The sequence below is a fragment of the Sturnira hondurensis genome, unplaced genomic scaffold (assembly GCF_014824575.4).
Source record: "Sturnira hondurensis isolate 20B ecotype Veracruz unplaced genomic scaffold, ASM1482457v3 Scaffold0021765, whole genome shotgun sequence".
In the NCBI taxonomy this organism is placed as follows: Eukaryota; Metazoa; Chordata; class Mammalia; order Chiroptera; family Phyllostomidae; genus Sturnira; species Sturnira hondurensis.
Genome location: NW_028094396.1, coordinates 1,978,409 through 2,001,037, shown reverse-complemented (window position 1 = coordinate 2,001,037; position 22,629 = coordinate 1,978,409). Strand labels below are relative to the sequence as shown.

The window sequence follows — 22,629 nt, the reverse complement described above, 5'->3', positions numbered from 1 at the left end:
TTCCTGGTCCAGAGAAATCACTTATGTATTTGAATCAAGGTAGTTTATTAGAGAGATAGGACTTTCTGACAGGGCACAGCTGGGGCCTGGCTGGCAGAACTCAGGGTGGCCCCCTAAAGGGCATAATTATATGTAGGGTGACCATCTGTTCTGCTCTGCATGGGACTAAGGGGTTTTCTGGGCATAGGAATTACAGTGCTAAAATCAGGAATATCCTGACCTGATTATTATCCAAACCTGGAAAATTAGTAAACCTGTATATCTTACTTTAATCTTATTAGTTTAATCTTTGAGCAAGAGCAAATATGTAGAGAACTGGTCACTGAATAAAATAAAATAGCTTAATGAAAAGAATGTATTAATTTTATTTATGCTACCCACTGAGAAATACCACAGTAAAGTTAGGCTTATTTTGATTGGCCACTTGATAGAAAATACATTACACTGTATAAACAGTATCCTCTAGAACTCTGAATATCTTTACTTGAAAAACTTAGAGCAATTCTCGAAATACACATATTTCTTTTGGCAGCTGCAGAAAAGAATTTTTAATTATGTGTAAATACATATTTCATTGGAAAGCTTTTAAAATTGTATACCTTGGCCTGACTTTGCTGTGATTAAAACACTCATAGCTCCTGTCGTTAAGATCTGGATTCTAAAACAAGCATATGAGCAGATGTATCATATCAGCATGTTTAGTACATTGGATACATAGGTCTGTATATTGTCACATACAAAGTAAGATTTTTTTTTTAAGATTTTATTTATTTATTTATCTTTAGAGGGGAAGGAGAGAGGGAGAGAAACACCATGTATGGTTGCTTTTCGTGCATCCCCTGCTGGGAGTGGGCCTGCAGGGAACCAGCCTGCAACCCAGTCATGTGCCCTGACTGGGAATTGAACCGCGATCCTCTGGTTCGCAGGCCCGCGCTCAATCCACTGAGCTAAGATTTTTTTTTAATGTTCAGTTTTTTACTTTTATTTTTAAATCTTTATTTATTTATCTTTAGAGGGAACAGGAAGGAGAGAAATATCAATGTATGGTTGCCTCTTGTGTGTCCCCTGCCGGGAACCAGCCTGCAACCCAGGCATGTGCCCTGACTGGGAATCGAACCGCTATTCTCTGGTTCGCAGGCCCATGCTCAATCCACTGAGCTACATCAGCCAGGCCAGTAAGATCTTTTTTAAAACCCTGATGTTAAACTTTCCCAAGTGCTTTTTTTCTTTTTTTTTAAAGATTTTATTTATTTCTTTTTAGAGGGGAAGGGAGGGAGAACAAAAGGGACAGAAACATCAACGTGAGAGAGAAACATTGATCAGTTGCCTCTCTTACACACGCCGACCCAGGACAGACCCGCCAGCCTTTCACTTTGCAGGATAACACTCAACCAAGTGAGCCACCCTGGTCAGGGCCAAAGTAAGATCTTTATCAGTAAAATAATTGACAAGTTATAAAAACTGTCTTGTAGTCACATAAGGCTTTTTTTCTTTTGTTTTTAAGTTGACATAAAGCTTTTGCTTTATATGAAAAGCATGTGATTAGATTTGGTAACTTTGTTTTATAAAGATTAAGTGACTTCTTTGTGCTGATAGTTTCTAAGTAGTAAAATTGATACCTTTTCTGTGAAATCTAAGTGCATGGCTCTTTCCCTGTACCTTAAATTCTAAATTATTGTGACAACATGACATAATAAATTTTTAAAGTTATGTACACGAACTATGTAAGAATATACAGATTACAAAATTGAATACCAGAAGAACACTTTTGAATTTGTACATTGCAAGGTATTTTTCAACCTAGGCAGGCTTATTAAATAAAATGCTAATAGACCATTGAAAAGTAGACTTCATTATGTTTTAGGTTTCTAATTAAGCTAACTTTTTAAAAATATATTTTGACTATGCTATTACACTTGTCCCCGTCCCCCCCTTATTCCCCTCCACTCTGCACAATCCTTCTCACCGACATTCCCCACCGTTAATTCATGTTCATGGATCGTACATATAAGTTCTCTGGCTTCTACACTTCCTATACTATTCTTAACCGCCCCCATCTATTTTCTGCCTTCCATTTATGCTACTTATTCTCTATAACTTTTCCCCCTCCATGTCATCTCCATTTCTGTGATTCTGTTCCTGTTCTAGGTGTTTGCTTAGTTTGTTTTAGTTTTTATCTTTATTTAGGTTCAGTTAATAACTGTGAGTTTGTTGTCCTTTTACTGTTCATAGTTTTTTATCTTTTTCTACGTAAGTCCCTTTCACATTTCATATAATAAAGGCTTGGTGATGATGAACTCCTTTAACTTGACATTATCTGGGGAGCACTTTATCTGCTCTTCCATTCTAAATTATAGCTTTGCTCACCCTGGCTGGTGTAGCTCAGTGGATTGAGCACGGACCTGTGAAGCAAAGGTTCATTGGTTTGATTTCCAGTCAGGGCACATGCCTGGGTTGCAGGTCAGGTCCCCAGTAGGGGAAGCATGAGAGGCAATCACACATTGATGTTTCTCTCCCTCTGTTTCTCCTTCCCTTCCCCTCTCTCTAAAAATAAATAAAATATAAAAAAAATAAATGATAGCTTTGCTGGATAGAGTAATCTTGGATGTAGATTCTTGCCTTTCATGACTTTGAATACTTCAAAGTATTAAGAGTCTTGCCTGCCAGGTTTCTTTGGAGAAATCAGCTGACAGTCTTATGGGCACTCCTTTGTAAGTAAGTGTCTCCTTTTCTCTTGCTGCTTTTAAGATTCTCTCCTTATCTGTAATCTTGGCTAATGTAATTAGGATGTGCCTTGGTGAGGTCCTCCTTGGGTCCAGCTTCTTTGGTACTCTCTGAGCTTTCTGGACTTCCCGGAAGTCTGCTTCCTTTGCGAGATCGGAGAATTTCTCCTTCATTATTTGTTCAAATAATTTTTCAACTTTTTACTCTTCCTCTTCTGCTTCTGGCACCCCTATGATTCGGATGTTGGAACATTTAAAGATGTCCCAGAGGTTCCTAAGCCTCTCCTCATTTTTTTGAATTCTTGTTTCTTTCTGTTCTGATTGAATGTTTCTTTCTTCCTTCTGCTCCAAACTGTTGATCTGAGTCCTGGTTTCCTTTCCTTCATTGTTGGTTCCCTATACATTTTCCTTTATTTCACTTAGCATAGCCTTCATTTTTCCCTCCAATTTGCAACCATATTTAACCAATTTTGTAAGCATCCTGATTACCAGTGCTTTGAATTATGCATCTGATAGCTTGAATATCTCTTCATCACTTAGTTGTATTTTTTTCTGGAGCTTTGACCTGTTCTTTCTTAAAAAAAAAATATATATATATATATATATATATATATATATATATATAATTGGTTATGCTACTACAGTTTGTCCCATTCACCCCTTCACTCCCCTCCACCCTGCACACCCCTCCCCCACCATTTCCCCCCCTTTCATTCATGTGTCACCAGTTCTTTAGATTCTGTATTTCCCATAGTACTACTGCCCTCCCCACATGTCTGTTTTCTACCTACCGTCTATGCTTATTCTCTGTACCTTCTCCCTCCCTTCTCCTCCTCCCACTCTCCTGTTGCTAACCCTCCATGTGATCTCCATTTCTATGGTTCTGCTCCTGATCTAGCTGTCCTCTTAGTTTGCTTTTGTTTTAGATGTGGTTGTTAATAACTGTGAGTTTGCTGTCCTTTCACTGTTTATATTTTTTATCTTCTTTTTCTTAGATAAGTCCCTTTAACATTTCCTTTAATAAGGGCTTGGTGCCCTGGCTGGTGTAGCTCATTGGATTGAGCGCGGGCCTGCGAACCACACGATCGCGGTTCGATTCCCAGTCAGGGCACATGCCTGGGTTGCAGGCCAGTTCCTAGCACGGGGACTCACAAGAGACAACCATACATTGATATTTCTCTCCTTCTCTCCTTCCTTTCCCCTCTAAAGATAAATAAATAAAATTGTTTAAACAAAAATAAGGGCTTGGTGATGATGAACTCCCTGAACTTAACCTTCTGTGAGAAGTACTTTATCTGCCCTTCCATTCTAAATGGAAGCTTTGCTGGATAGAGGAATCTTGGCTGTAGGTCTTTGTATTTCATGACTTGGAATACTTCTTTCCAGCCCCTTCTTGCCTGTAAGGTCTCTTTTGAGAAATCTGCTGACAGTCTGATGGGAACTCCTTTTGTAAATGACTGTCCCCTTATCTCTTGAATTCTACTGCTTCAAGAATTCTGTCCTTCATTTTAATCTTGGCTAATGTAATTATGATGTGCCTTGGTATGTTCCTTCTTGGGTCCAACTTCTTTGGGACTCTCTGAGCTTCCTGGATTTCCTGGAAGTCTGTTTTCTTTGCCAGACTGGTGAAGTTCTCCTTTATTATTTGTTCAAATAAGTTTTCCACTCATGGCTGTTTCTCCTATCCTTCTGGTACCCCCATAATTTGGATGTTGGAATGTTTAAAGATGTCTTGTAGGTTCATAAGCCTCTCCTCATTTTTTTTAATTCTTGTTTCTTCATTCTTTTCTGTTTGCTCATTTTTTTCTTCCTTCTGGTCCACTCCCTTGATTTGAGTCCCAGTTTCCTTTCCATCACTATTGGTTTCCTATGCATTTCCCTTCATTTCAATTAGTTTAGCCTTCATTTGTTCCTCTAATTTGTGGCTAAACTCAACCAATTCTGTGAGTATCTTGATCACCAGTATTTTGAACTGTGTATCTGAAAGGTTGCCTATTTCCTGGTCACTTAGAATTATAGGCTCTGGGGCTTTGAGCTGTTCTTGAGCCATAATGTTTTGGTCTGGTCGCAACTGTTGCCTATGAGGTGGGGAGCCTTAGGTGTTCACCAGGGCAGGTCAACCCAAGTTGTTGGGTTGTGACGCTGTACTTGGGGGTGGGGTCAGACAGGAAAAAAAAATGGCACTTTGCTCCGCTCTCTTTCAGATTTCTGCCCCCTCTGCAGCTTCCCACAAGAAAATTGGGCCCCTCTGGTGCTGGTTCCTGGGTCTGTGGGCCCTTGTACTCTCCAGGACCCTGTGGGTCTCTCCAGTGAGCTCTCTCTGAGCCTGGGAGCCTCTCCCGGCCCCTAACCCTGAGAAAGTCTTTCCAAATGGCGCTTTCAGGCTCTAATTCCTGTCACTTGGGCCCTAGCCTGAGTGGTCTGTCTCACTGTTCGCTCCTTCACTTGGTTTATCTGCACGTGAATGTGTGACTGCGGTCAGCCAGCCTGCCCTGCACCCTCGCTGGGTCCACCAGTCACCACCCCATACCTGGGATCCACCGACCGCTGCCGCCTACGCTCCTGGGTCGGTGGGACCAACAATCTTTCCTGCCCGGCCTGCTCCGCCGCTGACTGCACCTCTCTTACCAGTCTGGCTCAATGGTTCATTGTTGTCAGACTTCCGTACAGTTCAATTTTCTGTGTTTTGGCTGCGTTTTTGTTACTAAAACTTTGTTGTCTTTAAACTTAGTTGTGCGAGGAGGCACAGTGTTTCCACCTATGCCTCCATCTTGGCCAAAAGTCCTGACCAGTTCTTTCATTTGGGCCATTGTTTTTCTGTCGGTGTGCCTGTTACATAGTAAGGGGTGGAGCCGTAGGTGTTCACTGGTCAGGGAAACCCACATTGCTGGGTTGTAACGGGGTATGTGGGGCAGGGTCCGAGAGGGAACAGTGTTGCTTTCTCTGCTCTCTGCTGGTTTTCAGTCACTTCCCCTGCTACCCAAAAGCAAATTGGGCCCTTTTGGTCCTGATTCCTGGGTGGGTGGGTGGGTTTATATTCCTTCTAAGACCCTGTGGGTCTCTCCAGTGAATTCTCCTTTGAGGCAGGGAATTTCTCCCAGTGCTGCCTCAACCCCCACAGGTGTTTTCAGTCAGAGGCTTTGAGGCTTTATTTCCCCGTACTGGAACCCTGGGTTTTGCTGTCTGTCTTGCTCCCAGTTATTTCTCCCTGTTTATCTGTACGTGAATGTGAGACTGCTCAGTCTGCAAGCCACTGCTTCTCCCAGTCTCAGCTGCTGCCTGGACGCAAGTCCTCTCCACCTGGCTGCCTGTCTCCGCCCCTCCTACCAGTCTGTATGAGTGTTTCTTCTTCAACTCCATGGTTATCAGACTTCCATACAGTTCGATTTTTTATCAGTTCTGGTTGTATTTTGTTTTTAAATTTGTTGTTGTCCTTTTGGTTGTGCAAGGAGGCACAGTGTGTCTACCTATGCCTCCGTCTTGGCCAGAAGTCTAAGCTAACTTTTTATAGTATGTTTAAGAACAAGTGAAAACTAAAGCTATAAAACTTTGACTTGGAATAGGCAGTTGTTTCTGATGACACAAAGCAATAACCATAAAAAAATGAAATGTGAGATTTCATTAAAACTCTTTAGATACATAAATAAAAATAAAAGCATCTATCATGAAAAGAAAATACTAAGAAAATGAACAGGTAGTTCAGACCAGTGTGGCTCGGTCGGTTGGTTGGGCATTGTCTTACAAAGCTAAAGGTTGCTGGTTTGATTCCCAGTCAGAGCATGTGCCTAGATGTTTCTCTCCTTTTTTCTCCCTCTCTTACCCTCTCTCTAAGATCAAATAAGTAAACTACTCAAATAAAAAAAAAAGAAAATGAACACAAAAACCACAGATTGGGAGAAAATATCTGTTAAATATATATACAAGAAGGACTTGTTCCCAGTCTAAATTAATGTTTAGACAAATTAATGGTTGAAAGACCAACAACCCAATTAAATAATGGACAAAAGACTTGAACAGACACTTCACAAATAAAGATATGTAAATGACCAATGAGCACACGTGGAAATGCAAAATAAGTTACCCCTAGTAGAATATCTGAAATTAAGACTGACAACATAAAATGTCAGTGAGTTTGTGGAGCACTGGCGCTTTGTCACATGTGGCGTCTGCTTTGGCAAAACTGACTTGGCATATTTTTTAATACAGCTCTACTGAGATATAATTTTCAAATAATAAAATACCCATTTTTAGGTGTGCAGTTCAATTAGTCTTAGTAAATCGATACAGCCATGAAACTAGCAATACACTCAAGATATGTAATATTTCCATCACTTAAGTCTTGCCCATTTGTGTAGTAAGTTTTTCCCCTTCCCCTTTGCCTCAGACAACTACTGGTCTTTCTGTCTGTGTAGTTTTACCTTTTCTAGAATTTCATATAAAGGAAATACAATATTATGTACTGTTTTGTGTCTGGCTTCTTTTACTTAGCAAAAATATTTTTTAAAGTTTATGGATAACCGCATTTAAAAATGGACAAAAGATTTAAACGTTTTACACAAAAAAGGTAAACAAATGACTAATAAGCACACAAGAGGATAGTCAGTGTCACTAGTCATGAGAAAAATATAAATTAAAGCCACAGTTAGATAATACTTTACCCTCATCAGAACAGCTAAAATTGAAGACTGAGAATACAAGTGTTGGCCACTTGAACTCAAATACACTGTTGGTGAGAATGCAAAATGTAACTACTGAAAACAGATTGGCAGTTTTTTTTAAAGTTAAATCTATATTTACCATATTATTCATTCATTCATTCAGTGCATGGTATTAAAAACCTCAAGGCTTTCACGAACATGATGTTGAATTTAAAAAAGAGTACATATAATTCTATATTTATGATTTCTTTAATAAGTAAAACTAATTGTATTACTTTTCTGTGGCTGCCATAACAAACTACCAAAACCTTGGAGGTTTAAACAAGGCAAATTTATTATCATACAGTTCTGTGGGTCAGAAGTATAAATCCTGGTCTCAGTAAGATGCTGGCAAAGCTAGATGCATTTCAGTGCCTTTTTCAGCTTCTAGAGGCTGTTGCATTACTGGCAGTTGGTCCCCTTCCTCCATCTTCAAGTGAGCATGGCATCACAATGACCTCTTCTGGTTCCCTCTTCAAGTCTTAAGGACCCTTGTGATTACAATGAGCCCATTCAAATAATTCAAGATAATCTCCCTATTTTAAGATCATCTGATTAGCAACTTTATTTCTATCTGCAACCCTAATTCTCCTTTGCCACGTGAAGTAACATGTTTACAGGTTCTAGGGATAAGGTCTTTGGCATTTTGGGGGACCATTATTCTACCTTCCATACTAATGTAACGTGGAGATTGCCTCCTAGGAGCACACAGTGGCCAGGTGAGGAAAATTGAGTGGGAAAGGATGGATATGTAGGAATTTTCTGGCAAAGTAGAAATATCCTGTATCATGGTAGAGGTATATGTTATTACAAGGGTATCTTTATTTGGGGTGAGTGCATTTCCGTGTATGTGAGAGTACTGTTAAAAACAAATGAGAGGGACATTGGGAGTAGGTGGAAGAACAGATGAAACAAAAATGGCAGACTGTTAGTTTTGAAGCTGGGAATAAGTACCTGGGAGCTCATTATACTATTCTGTTTATTCTGTTTTAATTTGGAACTTCTCATATTCAAAAATGAAAAGAATGCTCATTTAATTCTAAATAGTTAAGTCTCTAAATGCCATGAAAATATCTGTTTATAAAATTGAATCTAATTTGTTTTAAATGTTAATTTTAATATCAAACTTTGCAGTACTAACTAACATCTCTTCTTGGCAGCCACGAAGAACTGTACTCAGGTCGCCCTTACGGAGCTCTGGATTCAGGTTTCAATAGTGTTGACAGTGGTGATAAGAGATGGTCAGGGAATGAAGTAAGTGTGACTGTCTTCTGCACTTTATAACTCCTAATTAAGAGAAAATAAAATGATGAAAATGAAAAGTTCCATAATTGGACTCAGTTTTCTGTATTCCATAAAATACAGAAAAGCCAAGATAATAGTAAAAATCCCACAGAGTCATACCATCCAAAAATGGTATTTTTTTACCATCTTTTTACCATGTGTGTTTTGCATCTTTATTACCTCATTGTGTTGTAGAAATAGTTTTATATCCTAAAAACCTAAGCGGGAACTGAGTCAGTAACAACTAATGGGTAATGAGGTGGGAACCTTAGTGAAGGATATCCACATGCTCAAGATAAACAAATTTCTTGGCTCATTGTATCATATTTCTCTTTTATTTAGTTATTAGTATTATGTTTTCTCTTTTCAAAAATTACTAACATACAATATTTTAACTATAGATTGGTTTAAATGATTAAATAAACTCTTTTTTAGGAAGATTTACTATTCATAACATTGTTTCATTGGGAGTCCAAAGCAATTTCAGACAACCGCCAATTTGGAATTTGGAATTGCTTCTATATTTGTGTGGGTTGGTGTCTTCATAATTGTGGCTGTATCCATACAGGTACATAGATGTACCTGTACTTTAAGTTCATGTACATATGTATACATACTCATAGAGTCATATATGCTCTTCTATTCCTTCTTTTAAATTGTGGTCAAATACACATAAAATTTATCATTTTAATGTGCCTATTTTAGTGGCATCAAGTACATTAACATTGTTAAGAAATTGTCACCATTGTGCATAAGCAGAACTTTTCCGCTGTAACTTAAGTATAAATTTTAATGAGTTTATGTTCTATCCGTGCTTTTAAATACTTTATTGTGTAAAATTTAGGGTGATGTTTTTTAATGTTTCTGCCTTTTTTAAGCCTACAGATGAATTTTCAGATTTACCTCTTCGAGTAGCGGAAATTACTAAAGAACAAAGACTACGAAGAGAAAACCAGTACCAAGAGAATCGCAGCAGTTTAGTAGTAACAAATGGTGGAGGTAAACAGTTCCTGATTGACATCTGAAGTCTTTATAATGACTCTAGTTTTTTTTAAGTTTTATTTTTTTAATCTTCACCTGAGGATATGGATTTGAGGGCAAGAAACATGGATGTGAGAGAAAAACATCCATTGGTTGCCTCCTGTATTCACCTCAACTGGGAACCTAACCCATAACCTTTTTGGTGTACCTGATGATATTTCAACGAACCAAGCCACCCAGCCAGGGCCAGTATAACTCTTTCAAGTGGTCTTTTCCACACCTACTCCTTTGGTTTGTGTATCTGTAGATTCTTCAGCTCTTAAAAGGCTTTCTCTTCTTGCCCTGGCTAGTGTGGCTCAGTGGATTGAGTGCTGGCCTGTGAACCAAAGGGTCGCCAGTTCGATTCTCACTCAGGGCACATGCCTGTGTTGCGGGTCAGTTTCCCCAGTGAGAGGGGTGTGTGAGAGGCAACCACACATTGATGTTTCTCTCCCTTTCTTTGTCCTTCCCTTCCCCTCTCTCTAAAAATAAATTAATAAAGCATTTTTAAAAACAAACAAGACTTTCTCTTATCGTATGATTGCGAGAAAATTGTTTTCTATTGGGATTAAACTTGGATTTCTCTGTGTTCAGGCTCTCAGTTAAAATACAGTGTTTCTTTCTTGTTTTTATTTTGGGAGGAAACTTTATTAATGACGGTTTACCTGGACTAGACCTTTGTTAACTTTGATTTAACCTGGATCTTCTTTTGGAGTACTATTCTCCTATTAAAAGACTTTTTTTGTGTATGGTCATCATTTGACCTCCTTTAGGAATTCAGTGCTGTTCTTCATTACGTTTTCTTTCATCTGGAATTGTGCTTTTCCAGGGCATCTGAATCTGAGTTTTCCTTATTCTGATATTTAAAAATTTGTGATTTAATTATTTTTCATTTTTAATTGTTTTTATAGCTCATTAACAGACTTTTTTGCTTCTTTGTGCTTTTGAGGTAGACTCTTGATTGTATTGTTCTATTTAATATTGCTTTAGTTTGAATTATCAAATCCTAGTTAAAATTTGAGGGTTAGCTATAAGGGAGAAATGACTTTGATTTTCCAGAAATCCATTATATTATCTGAGAAGAGCTTTCATCTCTGAATCATGATTTCAAAATCAGTGGTTTGCCGACATTTTTTCTTACCATATTATATTCTTTTTTTTTATTCCTGTCATTATTTTATTCATATATCAGTAGTTTTCTTTTTAATCTTGCTTGTATGAGGTATCTTTCTCATTGGTTCATTTCTGACTTTAAAATAATGTCTGTATCTGTGATGTCCAGTATGGTAGACACTAGCCACATGAGATTATTGGGCGTTTGGAATGTGGCTTTTCTGAATGGAGATGTACTGTAAGTATAAAGCTTCAGATTTTGAAGATTTTGCATGAAAAAGGAATGTAAAATATTAGTTATGTTTTATATTGATTATATGTAGTAATGATAATATTTTAGATATATTTGACAAAATAAAATATATTATAAAATCACTTTTTCTTTTGACTTTTTAAAAACGTGGCTACTAGTTAATCCAAAATTACATTTGTGGTCCACTTTTATGGCTTACATTCTATTTCTCTTGAAATGAAAACATGATGTTGCTTTCTTTAGAATTAGTCATAACAAAATGAATTATTTATTTAGCCATGCAAGTTTTAGCACACTGGAAAAAATGCATTTCTGTACCTGGTTTCTAATGTGGGTGTACTTATTAATATTAATAATTCTGGTAACTCAAAATTTATTTTTGTATTAACTGCAGTCATGGAATTTTCCAGACACCACAACGTATAGGCATTCTGTAGACCATCATACAATAGTAACTGGGGTTTAATACATCTCTGAAGAAACTATCAAGGAACTAGCAAGTTTTTTTTCCTAGTGTGCTATTTTAATAGGCTTTTTAAAATGGTTACTTTCTAAATTTAAAAATAATGGGGCTTTCCCACACTTAATGATGTGGTTAAATCTTATTTATATGCTTTTCCTCACCCCAAAACATTTTGAGAAGGAAAAATTTCCCAAACGATTTTCTTCTATTCATAAACTATCTAAAATATCTATAGTGTGGACTTCTAGAAAATCATTTTTTAATATATTTTATTGATTATACCATTATAGTTGTCCCATTTCCCCCACTTCATTCCCTCCACCCTGCACATCCCCTTCCCACTAGAAAATAATTTTTAAAATAGAAAACTTTTGTTCTGGTTATGGACACCAGGTTTTATAGGAAGGGAAACAGCAGTCAGTATCTATTTCTTCATCCTCAAGTTTGCTTTCCTCCCATTCTTTCTCTTTTCTTTTGAGTTGATTGTGTTAGGTTTCACGCCTTCCACCTTTTCAAAGAGAGAGATGTTTACACCCCAAATCTAAAATGTGGTGAAAGAACCTAAAAGATGTACCTTTTGATGTTTAAAGTTATTCTTCCTTTATTTGTGTCACAAACTCAGGATTGTCTTATTTAAAACAGTAAAGAGCTATCCTAAGGAAAAAGACATTATCAGAGGTCTGTATTCCAATAATTACCCTTTAGTGCCCTAGGGCTAAGATTTGTCTGGAGCCTATTTTTGTGAGTGGTCATGGGCTAAGTAATGAAGGCATTACATAATGTAAATTCATTCTGCTTTCAGAATAGAAAATGTTAGGGAAGAGGAAAGAATGCAATTTAATATCTTGCACTAGCTCTCTAATGTGAATGTTTTTTTCCGGTGTGTGTGCTGTGGACAGTGGAGCACGATCTGGACCAGATTGACTACATTGACAGCTGTGCCGCAGAGGATGACGAGGACGAGGCGAGGCAGCCCAGGGGCCTGGACTCAGGCAGCCTCAGTTCACAGTTCATGGCCTACATTGAGCAACGGCGAATCTCTCATGAGGTAGTACACACATTTAAGCCTACCGGTGTTGCTGTCCCCTAGTAAAAGTAACTTATGGAGGTATAAATTTCTGTCATAGTAGTGATTTGTTGGTTTAGGCTTGATTATTTGTTTGGTTTTCAGTTCCAATTTCATTACTAATTTTTTTTCAGATTCACTTTTTAAAAAAATCAGACAGTAGTCTCAAATAGGGTTTAAATTTATTTTTCAAATAAAAGGATTTTAGAATTTTGAAAAAGGAATTGAAGGTGTCCTAATAATATCCTATGCGTTTGAAGAAAATGCAAAGGAATATGATGCTTTTCACTGTTCTTATTGCTGTTTTTAATAATAGTTTTTATTATTATATTTTTTCCATTACCATTTATCCCCCTTATGCCCTCTTTCATACCCATCCACCTCTCCCTGGAAGCACCACATTGTCGTCTGTGTCCATGAGTCCTTTTTCTTTTTTTCTTGATCCTCCACTCTTTAATCCTGCCTCCAGCTGTCATCCTTCTATCTATGAGTCTGTCTCTATTTTGCTTGTTAGTTCAGTTCATTAGATTCCACATGTGAATGAAATCATATGGTGTTTGTTTTTCTCTGACTGGATTACTTCACATAGCATAATGTTCTCTAGGTCAATCTGCTGTCAAAAAGAGTAATTTTTCTTTTTTATGGCTGAGTAGTATTCCATTGTATAAATGTCTTATAGTTATTTTATCTACTGGTGGGCACTTGGGCTACTTCCAAATCTTGACAATTGCAAATAACGCTGCAGTGAACGTAGGGGTGCTTATATTCTTTCAAATCAGTGTTTCAGGTTCCTTCAGATAAATTCCCAGAAGTGGAATCACTGGGTCAAAAAGCAGATCTATTTTTGATTTTTTGAGATATCTCCTTACTGCTTTCCACAGTGGCTGCACCAGTCTGCATTCCCACCAACAGTATAGACAGGTTCCCCTTTCTCCACATCCTCACCAGCACTTGTTTGTTGATTTATTGATGATGGCCATTCTGATAGGTGTATTATTACTAACTGATAAATCATGCTTTGATCAGTAATTAAGAATTGTACCAAACCGATGACTTTTAGAGCAACATACAAACTTAACTATAGAATTTTTTTTTGTCAGTTTACCCTCCCCGCAAATCTGATTACTTGGGGTTGGATTTTCGGAAGCTGGGGGCACGAGTTGTATGTTTGGAATGGGGAGTTTTCTGTCCCTGATGGGAGAGTCCAAACATCAAAAAGTAAAAAGAATGCCCCTGGATTGTTTGTTGTGTGCTTCATTCTAATCCATTTTGAGTCAAGTTGCTTCTTGGTACTGGGTCAGTTACTTTGCTAACTTGCCTGTTTCTCACACTTTGTTCTGGATGATTATAGCCATTATTCTATTGTCTTAATAGGTACAAATAGAGATCTAGATCATAAAACCTTTCCATTTTCTGAATAATTTACACAGTACACACCTTTGTAGACCAGATAGCAGTGGGTCCTCCTGACCTTCTACGATGGTGAGACTGCAAGTCAATCCGCAAGTGGGGTAGGGGAGGAATAGTTTGATGAGGCATTTCATTGGGCCAGAAGTGGCCAGACCCATGGAATTTTTATAATGAGCTTAATTATATTGGAGCTTTTATGCTCAGTCAGAGAGACTATGAATTGTTTTCCATTAAAATTCTTGGGTGTCTCTTAGAGTGGAGCATTGAGTTGCCTTATGAAACAAATGAGTGTTCAGTCCACTGCAGACTCTCTGCCAATTCCCCAAGGGTCTCAAGTAGAAACAGCATTCTTCAGTGTATCTAGTCAGCGTAATAAAATGGCTCCATTCGTGTGTGTGTGTGTGTGTGTGTGTGTGTGTTGCTGATGTCTGGAGTCAGTCCCAGGCTCTGAGCAGGGGTTGTTGAGAAACACTTGGGCCTTTTTTGAGAATCAGGAAATAGAGAATAATCACTTCAAATGGGGCATGTTATGGAGTGGTATTATCATTCTTTTAAAAAATCCTTTGGGTTTCCTGTCTGAAGGTGAAGACACTCATATTTAAAGTTGGATGAAGTTACATAAACCAAAGTCCTGCAACCCAAAGATAGTAGTGTGTAATAGGTGATTAATGAACCCACTGTGGTTCAGGCTATAAACATCCCTGTAAGAGCAACTAATTCACAATAAAGTGAAAATTAGGAATGCACACTATAATTTTAAAGGGAATCTTTTTTCTTGTGGTCTTTCTCTTTGATCACTCTATGGTTAATTAGGCTATATAAATGAGGTATTTCTACTCAAACTGGGTATAATACCTCTCACATACATAGAAGTACTATGATAAAATAGGGTATGATTTGCACTTATAGAATATGACATCTTTTAAAAAAAATTAAACCAGTGTCACATTCATTTTGTTGTGAAAATTCCATCTACCTCTTGGCAATACTTTCAGATAACTGTAGTGTACAACGGGATGATAAGTCACTGGTGGTTACACACTAGGAGAGATTTTTGCTTATTTTTTAAAAAGCCATACTGACTGAAATTAGAATAATAATTTTCTCATCAGAATTCTAAAATTGTAACTCATTTTGTATGATTCTCATACCCAGACAGCTTTAGTGCTTTGCAGTAACTCACCAAAGATTTTCTAGTTATATGTGATGTACCTGCTTTTTGGAGCTAGACCATAACTAGCTTTACATTTGATTTTTAGATACACTCTTTAGATAAGTTGTTTTCTTTTTATTCAAGAATACGCATTTTGATGATTATTTTTAGTGTTAAAATAAGATTGCATTGTTTCTATAAATTTTCATTTGACAAAATACATGCTGTGATAACCTTCAAGTTTCTTTGATTTATAATTTTATTTTTCAGTATGTGGTCCATATCACTTAAGTCAGTTTAATTTTCCTCAGTGATGTTTTTTGAAATGACCTTTACCCTTTAGTTTATAAATAAATTACCAGTATTTCTCATTAACTAATATTTTACCATCAAAAGAAATGACTTTTTTTTCCTTATCTTGCTATTTCACCAACATCCCAGGACTGTATGTATGACTAATATAAGTAACAATTTGTGATGATGAAGAAAAAATGTGATCTGCCCAGTGAACTCCCTATTACTGGGAGGGTAGGTAGGAATTTCTCTTCTAGGTGGAAGTTTGTACTAGGTGATCTCTAAGATCCTTTTCAACTCAAATATCTTATCTTGCATTCATACTGTATGACCACTGTAATTTACATAATGCAGTGTGAAGGAAACCTACTTTTTTGAAAATAAAATAAACATTTTTGTATTATGAGTAGTTTTGTGTTTACCAAAACAGTAAGATCGCCTATAATGCTTTAAACATAAAAATTTACATTTGAAGGTTCTGTTTATAATATTTTTAGTGTAATATACATGCCTCTAAATGCCAAGTTGAATGTGCATTGTGTAATCACAGCATTCTGGGTACATATGTGAAATTGATTTCTTTTGGGTTTGTTTTTGTTTTGTTTTTTGGTGTAGGGTTCACCAGTAAAGCCAGTACCCGTGAGGGAGTTTCATAAAACAGAAGACATGAGAAGATATTTACATCAAAACAGGTTTGAAAAACCAATTCTATTCATTTGTTTCTGTCGTAAAACTCAATAAAAAATATGAAATGATTTTGGTTTTATATAGATCTAGGTAGAACAAAGATCCTGTGCATTTTAGATACTGTGTATTTAGAGCTGAGTGATAATGTGCCTTTCAGCTCACGTAACAACAAAACTGATTTATTGATTCTAAATTCAGATCACCTAAAGCATTACCTAAAGGATTATTTGATTTGAAAATACTTTATAACAATGAGGTTTTTATGGTGCTGTGTCTGCACAAATACAGCTAAATGAAATTTCCAGTGTTTGCTCTTTGCTTCCTCTCTGTTGTTACGATCTCTTTAAAGCAGCAGCCTTGACATGCCTGTTCTTAAACAGTGGTAAATTTCCTCTGTGGAAGCGTCATGCGTAGTGCTTTACTTATACTTGACAGGGTATTGTGGTTGTCTAGGTCACTGAGCCATAGCTGGATATAGAAAATGGAGAGAATAATTAAAGAAATTCATAACTTGTGAATTTCCTTTTATAGTCATATCAGTCAGTTCATAGCAATTTAGTTAAATTTTATATTTTTGGAATTTATCTCAAAGTGGTTTTTGAGTTGCCAGGTCTACTTATACTGAGGGTATGGTCTTCTGAGAATCCAATTTGATGCAGGGATTTTCTGTTACACATTTCCACATTGGGTGGGCGTAGGCTCTACCTCCATCCCTCTTAGTTCCTACATTCATCTTCAGTAAAGCTCAAGATCTCCAGAATTTAGGAGAAACCCTCAAGGTGAAAGCCTGCTGTTTTTTGCTCAGTTGCCTTATGTATTAGTTTTATAATGCTAATGTAATAAATTATCACAAATTTAACAGCTTAAAACACACTCATTTATTATATCACAATTCTGTTGGATAGAAATCTTGACAGGATTTTCTTGGTTCTCTGCCTGAAGTCAAGGTTTTGTCTGGCCTGGATTCTTATCTAGAGACCCTTGGGGAGAATCCACATCCAGGCTTGTATAGGTTTTCGGAAAAATTCAGTTCCCTGCAGTCCTAGACTAAAGTCCCGTTTACCTTGTTGGCTATCAGCTGGGAGTTATTTTCAGCTTCTGGAGTCCACCCACATTCATTGGTTCATGGCTCCTTCTGTATCAAGCCAGCAATGGTGAGCCAAATTCTTCTCACATTTTGAATCTCTTTGGTTTCCCTTTCTGCTGCATCTTATGAACTCTCTTGCCTTCCTTTTCTTTTAAGGGCCCGCCGTGTGATATTAGACCCACCTGGTAATCTCATTTTAAAGTCAGCTGCTGAGTAACCTTAATTTCATCTGCAAAGTCCTTTTGACATGTAGTGTATTTATTGGAATAACACCAGGTGAGGAGATCATAGGGGCCAAAAATCTGCCTATCAAACCTTAATCCAGAGTTCCTATTTTTAAAAGAATCCACAGTTCTTTTTAAGAATCTGTGTGTTCTTTATTTTTAATGGCACTTCAGCAGGATTTTGAAAATTATTTTATTCAACATTTTCTTTTTTTTCTCTGGATCCCAGCTCTTTTTTCCTTTTTTTTTTAAAGATTTTATTTATATATCTTTAGAGGGGAAGGAAAGGAGAGAGGGAGAGAAATATCAATGTATGGTTGCCTTTCATGCATCCTCTGCTGGGAACTGGCCTGCAACCCAGGCATGTGTCCTGACTGGGAATCTAACCACCATCATCTGATTTGCAGGCCCGCACTCAATCCACTGAGCTACACAAGCCAGGGCTTATTCAACATTTTCATTGAAAGAGTCATTCAATGTGTCTAGTCCGACATAGTGCAGCAAACTGAAGCCATGATTATAGTCATCCTTCATTATCCAGAGGGGTCAGTCCCAGGACCACTTCTGACTCCACAGTGCGCCAGTCCTAGTTGGCTCTCTGTATCTCCAGGTTCTGCACTGGGGTTCTAGCCAACCAGGGATTGAAAATGGTTGGATCCTGGTGCAGAACCCAGAGATGCAGAGGGCTGACTGTGCTTTTAACTGAGTGTTTGAAATCACTAGACCTTAGTACAGTTTCTGGACAGGAGCTCAGTGGTTTATCTAAATAACCAGTTTAAGCTCTCAGATCAATGCATACAGCTGACCCTTAAAAAACATAGGTTTGAACTGCATGGGTCCACTTATATATGGATTTTTTTCAATAAATACTTGTTCTGTTTTTGATTTACAATTGGGAGTTCACAGATGTGGAAGGCCAACTTCATGCACTGATCTATGCCATTTTATGTAGGTGACATGAGCATCTGCTGATATTGGTATCAGCTGGGGAGGGCTGGGGGGTGGAACCAGTTTCCCACAGATACTGAGGGATAACCAAGTTTTGGCGGTGTCAAAAGTTATAGGTGGATTTTTTCGCCCTGGCTGGTGTAGCTCAGTGGATTGAGCGCGGGCCTGCGAACCAGAGGATCGCAGTTCGATTCCCAGCCAGGGCACATGCCTGGGTTGCAGGCTGGTTCCCTGCAGGCCAACTCCCAGCAGGGGACACATGAAAGGCAACCATACATTGATATTTCTCTCCCTCTCTCCTTCCTCTCTGAAGATAAATAAATAAAATCAAAATAAAAAAAGTTATAGGTGGATTTTTGACTGCAAGTGAAGGGGGTTGGTGCTCCTAACCCTCACATTGTTTAAGTGTCACCTGTGCTTCACTTAATTAGTTAGGTATTTGCTCAATATCTTATGTGCTACTCTGTGTGCCAAGTACTTTTCCAGGTATTGGGAAATAAATATGAACTGTAGTCCAAAAGTTCCCATCCTCCTAGAGCTTATATTCAAATGGAATTACATTAATTAGAACCTAGAAAAACAGCCCTGGGTGGTGTAGCTCAGTNAGCCAGCTGTTTTTTGCTCAGTTGCCTTATGTATTAGTTTTATAATGCTAATGTAATAAATTATCACAAATTTAACAGCTTAAAACACACTCATTTATTATATCACAATTCTGTTGGATAGAAATCTTGACAGGATTTTTTTGGTTCTCTGCCTGAAGTCAAGGTTTTGTCTGGCCTGGATTCTTATCTGGAGACCCTTGGGGAGAATCCACATCCAGGCTTGTATAGGTTTTTGGAAAAATTCAGTTCCCTGCAGTCGTAGACTAAAGTCCCGTTTACCTTGTTGGCTATCAGCTGGGAGTTATTTTCAGCTTCTGTACTCCACCCACATTCATTGGTTCATGGCTCCTTCTGTATCAAGCCAGCAATGGTGAGCCAAATCCTTCTCACATTTTGAATCTCTTTGGTTTCCCTTTCTGCTGCATCTTATGAACTCTCTTGGCTTCCTTTTCTTTTAAGGGCCCGCCGTGTGATATTAGACCCACCTGGTAATCTCATTTTAAAGTCAGCTGCTGAGTAACCTTAATTTCATCTGCAAAGTCCTTTTGACATGTAGTGTATTTATTGGAATAACACCAGGTGAGGAGATCATAGGGGCCAAAACTCTGCCTATCAAACCTTAATCCAGAGTTCTTATTCTTAAAAGAATCCGCAGTTCTTTTTAAGAATCTATGTGTTCTTTATTTTTCATGGCACTTCAGCGGGATTTTGAAAATTATTCAACATTTTCTTTTCTTTTTTTCTGGATCCCAGCTCTTTTTTCTTTTTTTAAAGATTTTATTTATATATCTTTAGAGGGGAAGGAAAGGAGAGAGGGAGAGAAATATCAATGTATGGTTGCCTTTCATGCATCCTCTGCTGGGAACTGGCCTGCAACCCAGGCATGTGTCCTGACTGGGAATCTAACCACCATCATCTGATTTGCAGGCCCGAACTCAATCCACTGAGCTACACCAGCCAGGGCTTATTCAACATTTTCATTGAAAGAGTCATTCAATGTGTCTAGTCCGACACAGTGCAGCAAACTGAAGCCATGATTATAGTTGTCCTTCATTATCCAGAGGGGTCAGTCCCAGGACCACTTCTGACTCCACAGTGCGTGAGTCCTAGTTGGCTTTCTGTATCTCCAGGTTCTGCACTGGGGTTCTAGCCAACCAGGGATTGAAAATGGTTGGATCCTGGTGCAGAACCCAGAGATGCAGAGGGCTGACTGTGCTTTTAACTGGGTGTTTCAAATCACTAGACCTTAGTACAGTTTCTGGACAGGAGCTCAGTGGTTTATCTAAATAACCAGTTTAAGCTCTCAGATCAATGCGTACAGCTGACCCTTAAAAAACATAGGTTTGAACTGCATGGGTCCACTTATATATGGATTTTTTTCAATAAATACTTGTTCTGTTTTTGATTTGCAATTGGGAGTTCACAGATGTGGAAGGCCAACTTCATGCACTGATCTATGCCATTTTATGTAGGTGACATGAGCATCTGTTGATATTGGTATCAGCTGGGGAGGGCTGGGGGGTGGAACCAGTTTCCCACAGATATTGAGGGATAACTAAGTTTTGGCGGTGTCAAAAGTTATAGGTGGATTTTTGACTGCAAGCGAAGGGGGTTGGTGCTCCTAACCCTCACATTGCTTAAGTGTCACCTGTGCTTCACTTATTTAGTTAGGTATTTGCTCAATATCTTATGTGCTACTCTGTGTGCCAAGTACTTTTCCAGGTATTAGGAAATAAATATGAACTGTAGTCCAAAAGTTTCCATCCTCCTAGAGCTTATATTCAAATGGAATTACATTAATTAGAACCTAGAAAAACAGCCCTGGGTGGTGTAGCTCAGTGGATTGAGCATGAGCTGTAAACCAAAGGGCCACCAGTTCGACTCCCAGTCAGAGCACATGCCTAGATTTCCAGCCAGGTCCCCAGGAGGGGCCACCTGAGAGGCAACCACACATTGATGTTTCTCTCCCTCTATTTCTCCCTTGCCCTCTCTCTCTAAAAATAAAAATAAATAAAATCTCAAAAAAGAAAGAAAGAAAATACTAAGAATGTTCTCACACACACACACACAAAGAATCTAGAAAGACAAAATTACTTTGAAATGACTGGAACTCTCAGACTATCAACACCTGTCTTAACCCCCCAAAATCTTATCAGTCTTCCAATTACAAATACTAAAAGGAATCGAGGCAATTTAACACACTGCTACTTGCCCATTAGTCGTTGCTGAAAAGAAAGTTGCTCAGTTTTTCGTCTTAATTCTCTTTTCCTTCCTTCACCCACTACGTACATTGCTTCCTACTTTCCCCTTCCTTATACACATAGATACCTGCCTGCAGGATAATAAAGGTAAGGAGATAAATTATGATAAATTGCTAGTTATTTGCCAAGGTGAATTAAATAAATATAAAGTTAAAACTAACAAATATTATCATTTTTAAAAAAGGGTTTACTTATTTGAATGGCATCTCAGGAGAGATGATAGTATCAGGCTAGGTCTTGTAAAGTTTATTAATTTCTATGAGAAGCAATATAGAATTAAAAAACATTTGGCTAATAATCATAGTTTAAATTTCCATGTCCTAAATGTCAAAAAGTTACTGTTGCAACATTGTTAGTTTTAAAAACATACATGAGTAACAGAAACTAGAAACACTAAATCCAGTTTAGGAAAAAAATAAATATGAAACTATAGGAATTAACACTGACAAAACCAGACTAGTTTTATTATTTCTTAAGTATCAAATCCGGTTTCATCTTTTTTCTTAAGAATAAAAACTGCCCTGGCTGGTGTAGCTCAGTGGATTGAGCGCGGGCCTGCGAACCACACTATCGTGGTTCGATTCCCAGTCAGGGCACATGCCTGGGTTGCAGGCCAGTTCCCAGCAGGGGANGTAGCTCAGTGGATTGAGCGCGGGCCTGCGAACCACACGATCATGGTTCGATTCCCAGTCAGGGCACATGCCTGGGTTGCAGGCCAGTTCCCGGTTCCTGGCAGGGGACGCACGAGAAGCAACCATACATTGATATTTCTCTCTCTCTCTCCTTCCCATCCCCTCTAAGATAAATGAATAAAATCTTAAAAAAAAAAAAAAAACCTTACAGAACCTTTACTTTTGTTATTAAAATTTCTTCATCAATTAAAAATGGGAGGAGGAATACTTTACAAGTACAATTACCGGGTTCTGTAGTAATCCAGATTTCTGTTGATAAATGACTTTCTATATAAAACAATCTCCATTTACATATATCTTGTTTCAGTCATGGTAGTAAAGGAGACAATAGTTATTTGTGCTATAAAGAAATGATAGTGTTTGAAAAGTGATCTCAAATGACTGTTGTCAGCGCTGGCTGATCACAGACAGTTGTTAGCTGTCTGCACCTCGGTCAGTGATACCGTCCTGTGAAATGTGAGTTGGAGACATCAGGTAGTTCTGTAGCTTCATTAGTGACTTGGGCTCAAGTTTACAAAAAATTCATTTAGTCTTTCAGTGCTGACTAGACAGTTTGCGTACTGATTAATAGAAAGCTACATTAACAATGAAGTTTCACTTGTCTTTTATATCTGTTTCTCTTATCAAAGAGTTTTTTCTTTTTCTTTTT

At 37.9% G+C, this 22,629-nt stretch overlaps 1 protein-coding gene across 9 annotated transcripts in view; it reads left to right on the top strand.

Annotated features, from left to right (window-relative positions):
* LRCH3 (leucine rich repeats and calponin homology domain containing 3) overlaps positions 1-22,629 on the top strand; it is a 128,650-nt gene that overhangs the window by 71,819 nt on the left and 34,202 nt on the right. For all 9 annotated transcript variants that reach the window (XM_037033733.1, XM_037033731.1, XM_037033728.1 and 6 more), the window contains exons 7-10: positions 8,581-8,674; positions 9,583-9,703; positions 12,453-12,601; positions 16,092-16,168. In XM_037033733.1, the coding sequence (XP_036889628.1) occupies positions 8,581-8,674; positions 9,583-9,703; positions 12,453-12,601; positions 16,092-16,168 (441 nt within the window). The remainder of the gene's footprint in view (positions 1-8,580; positions 8,675-9,582; positions 9,704-12,452; positions 12,602-16,091; positions 16,169-22,629) is intronic.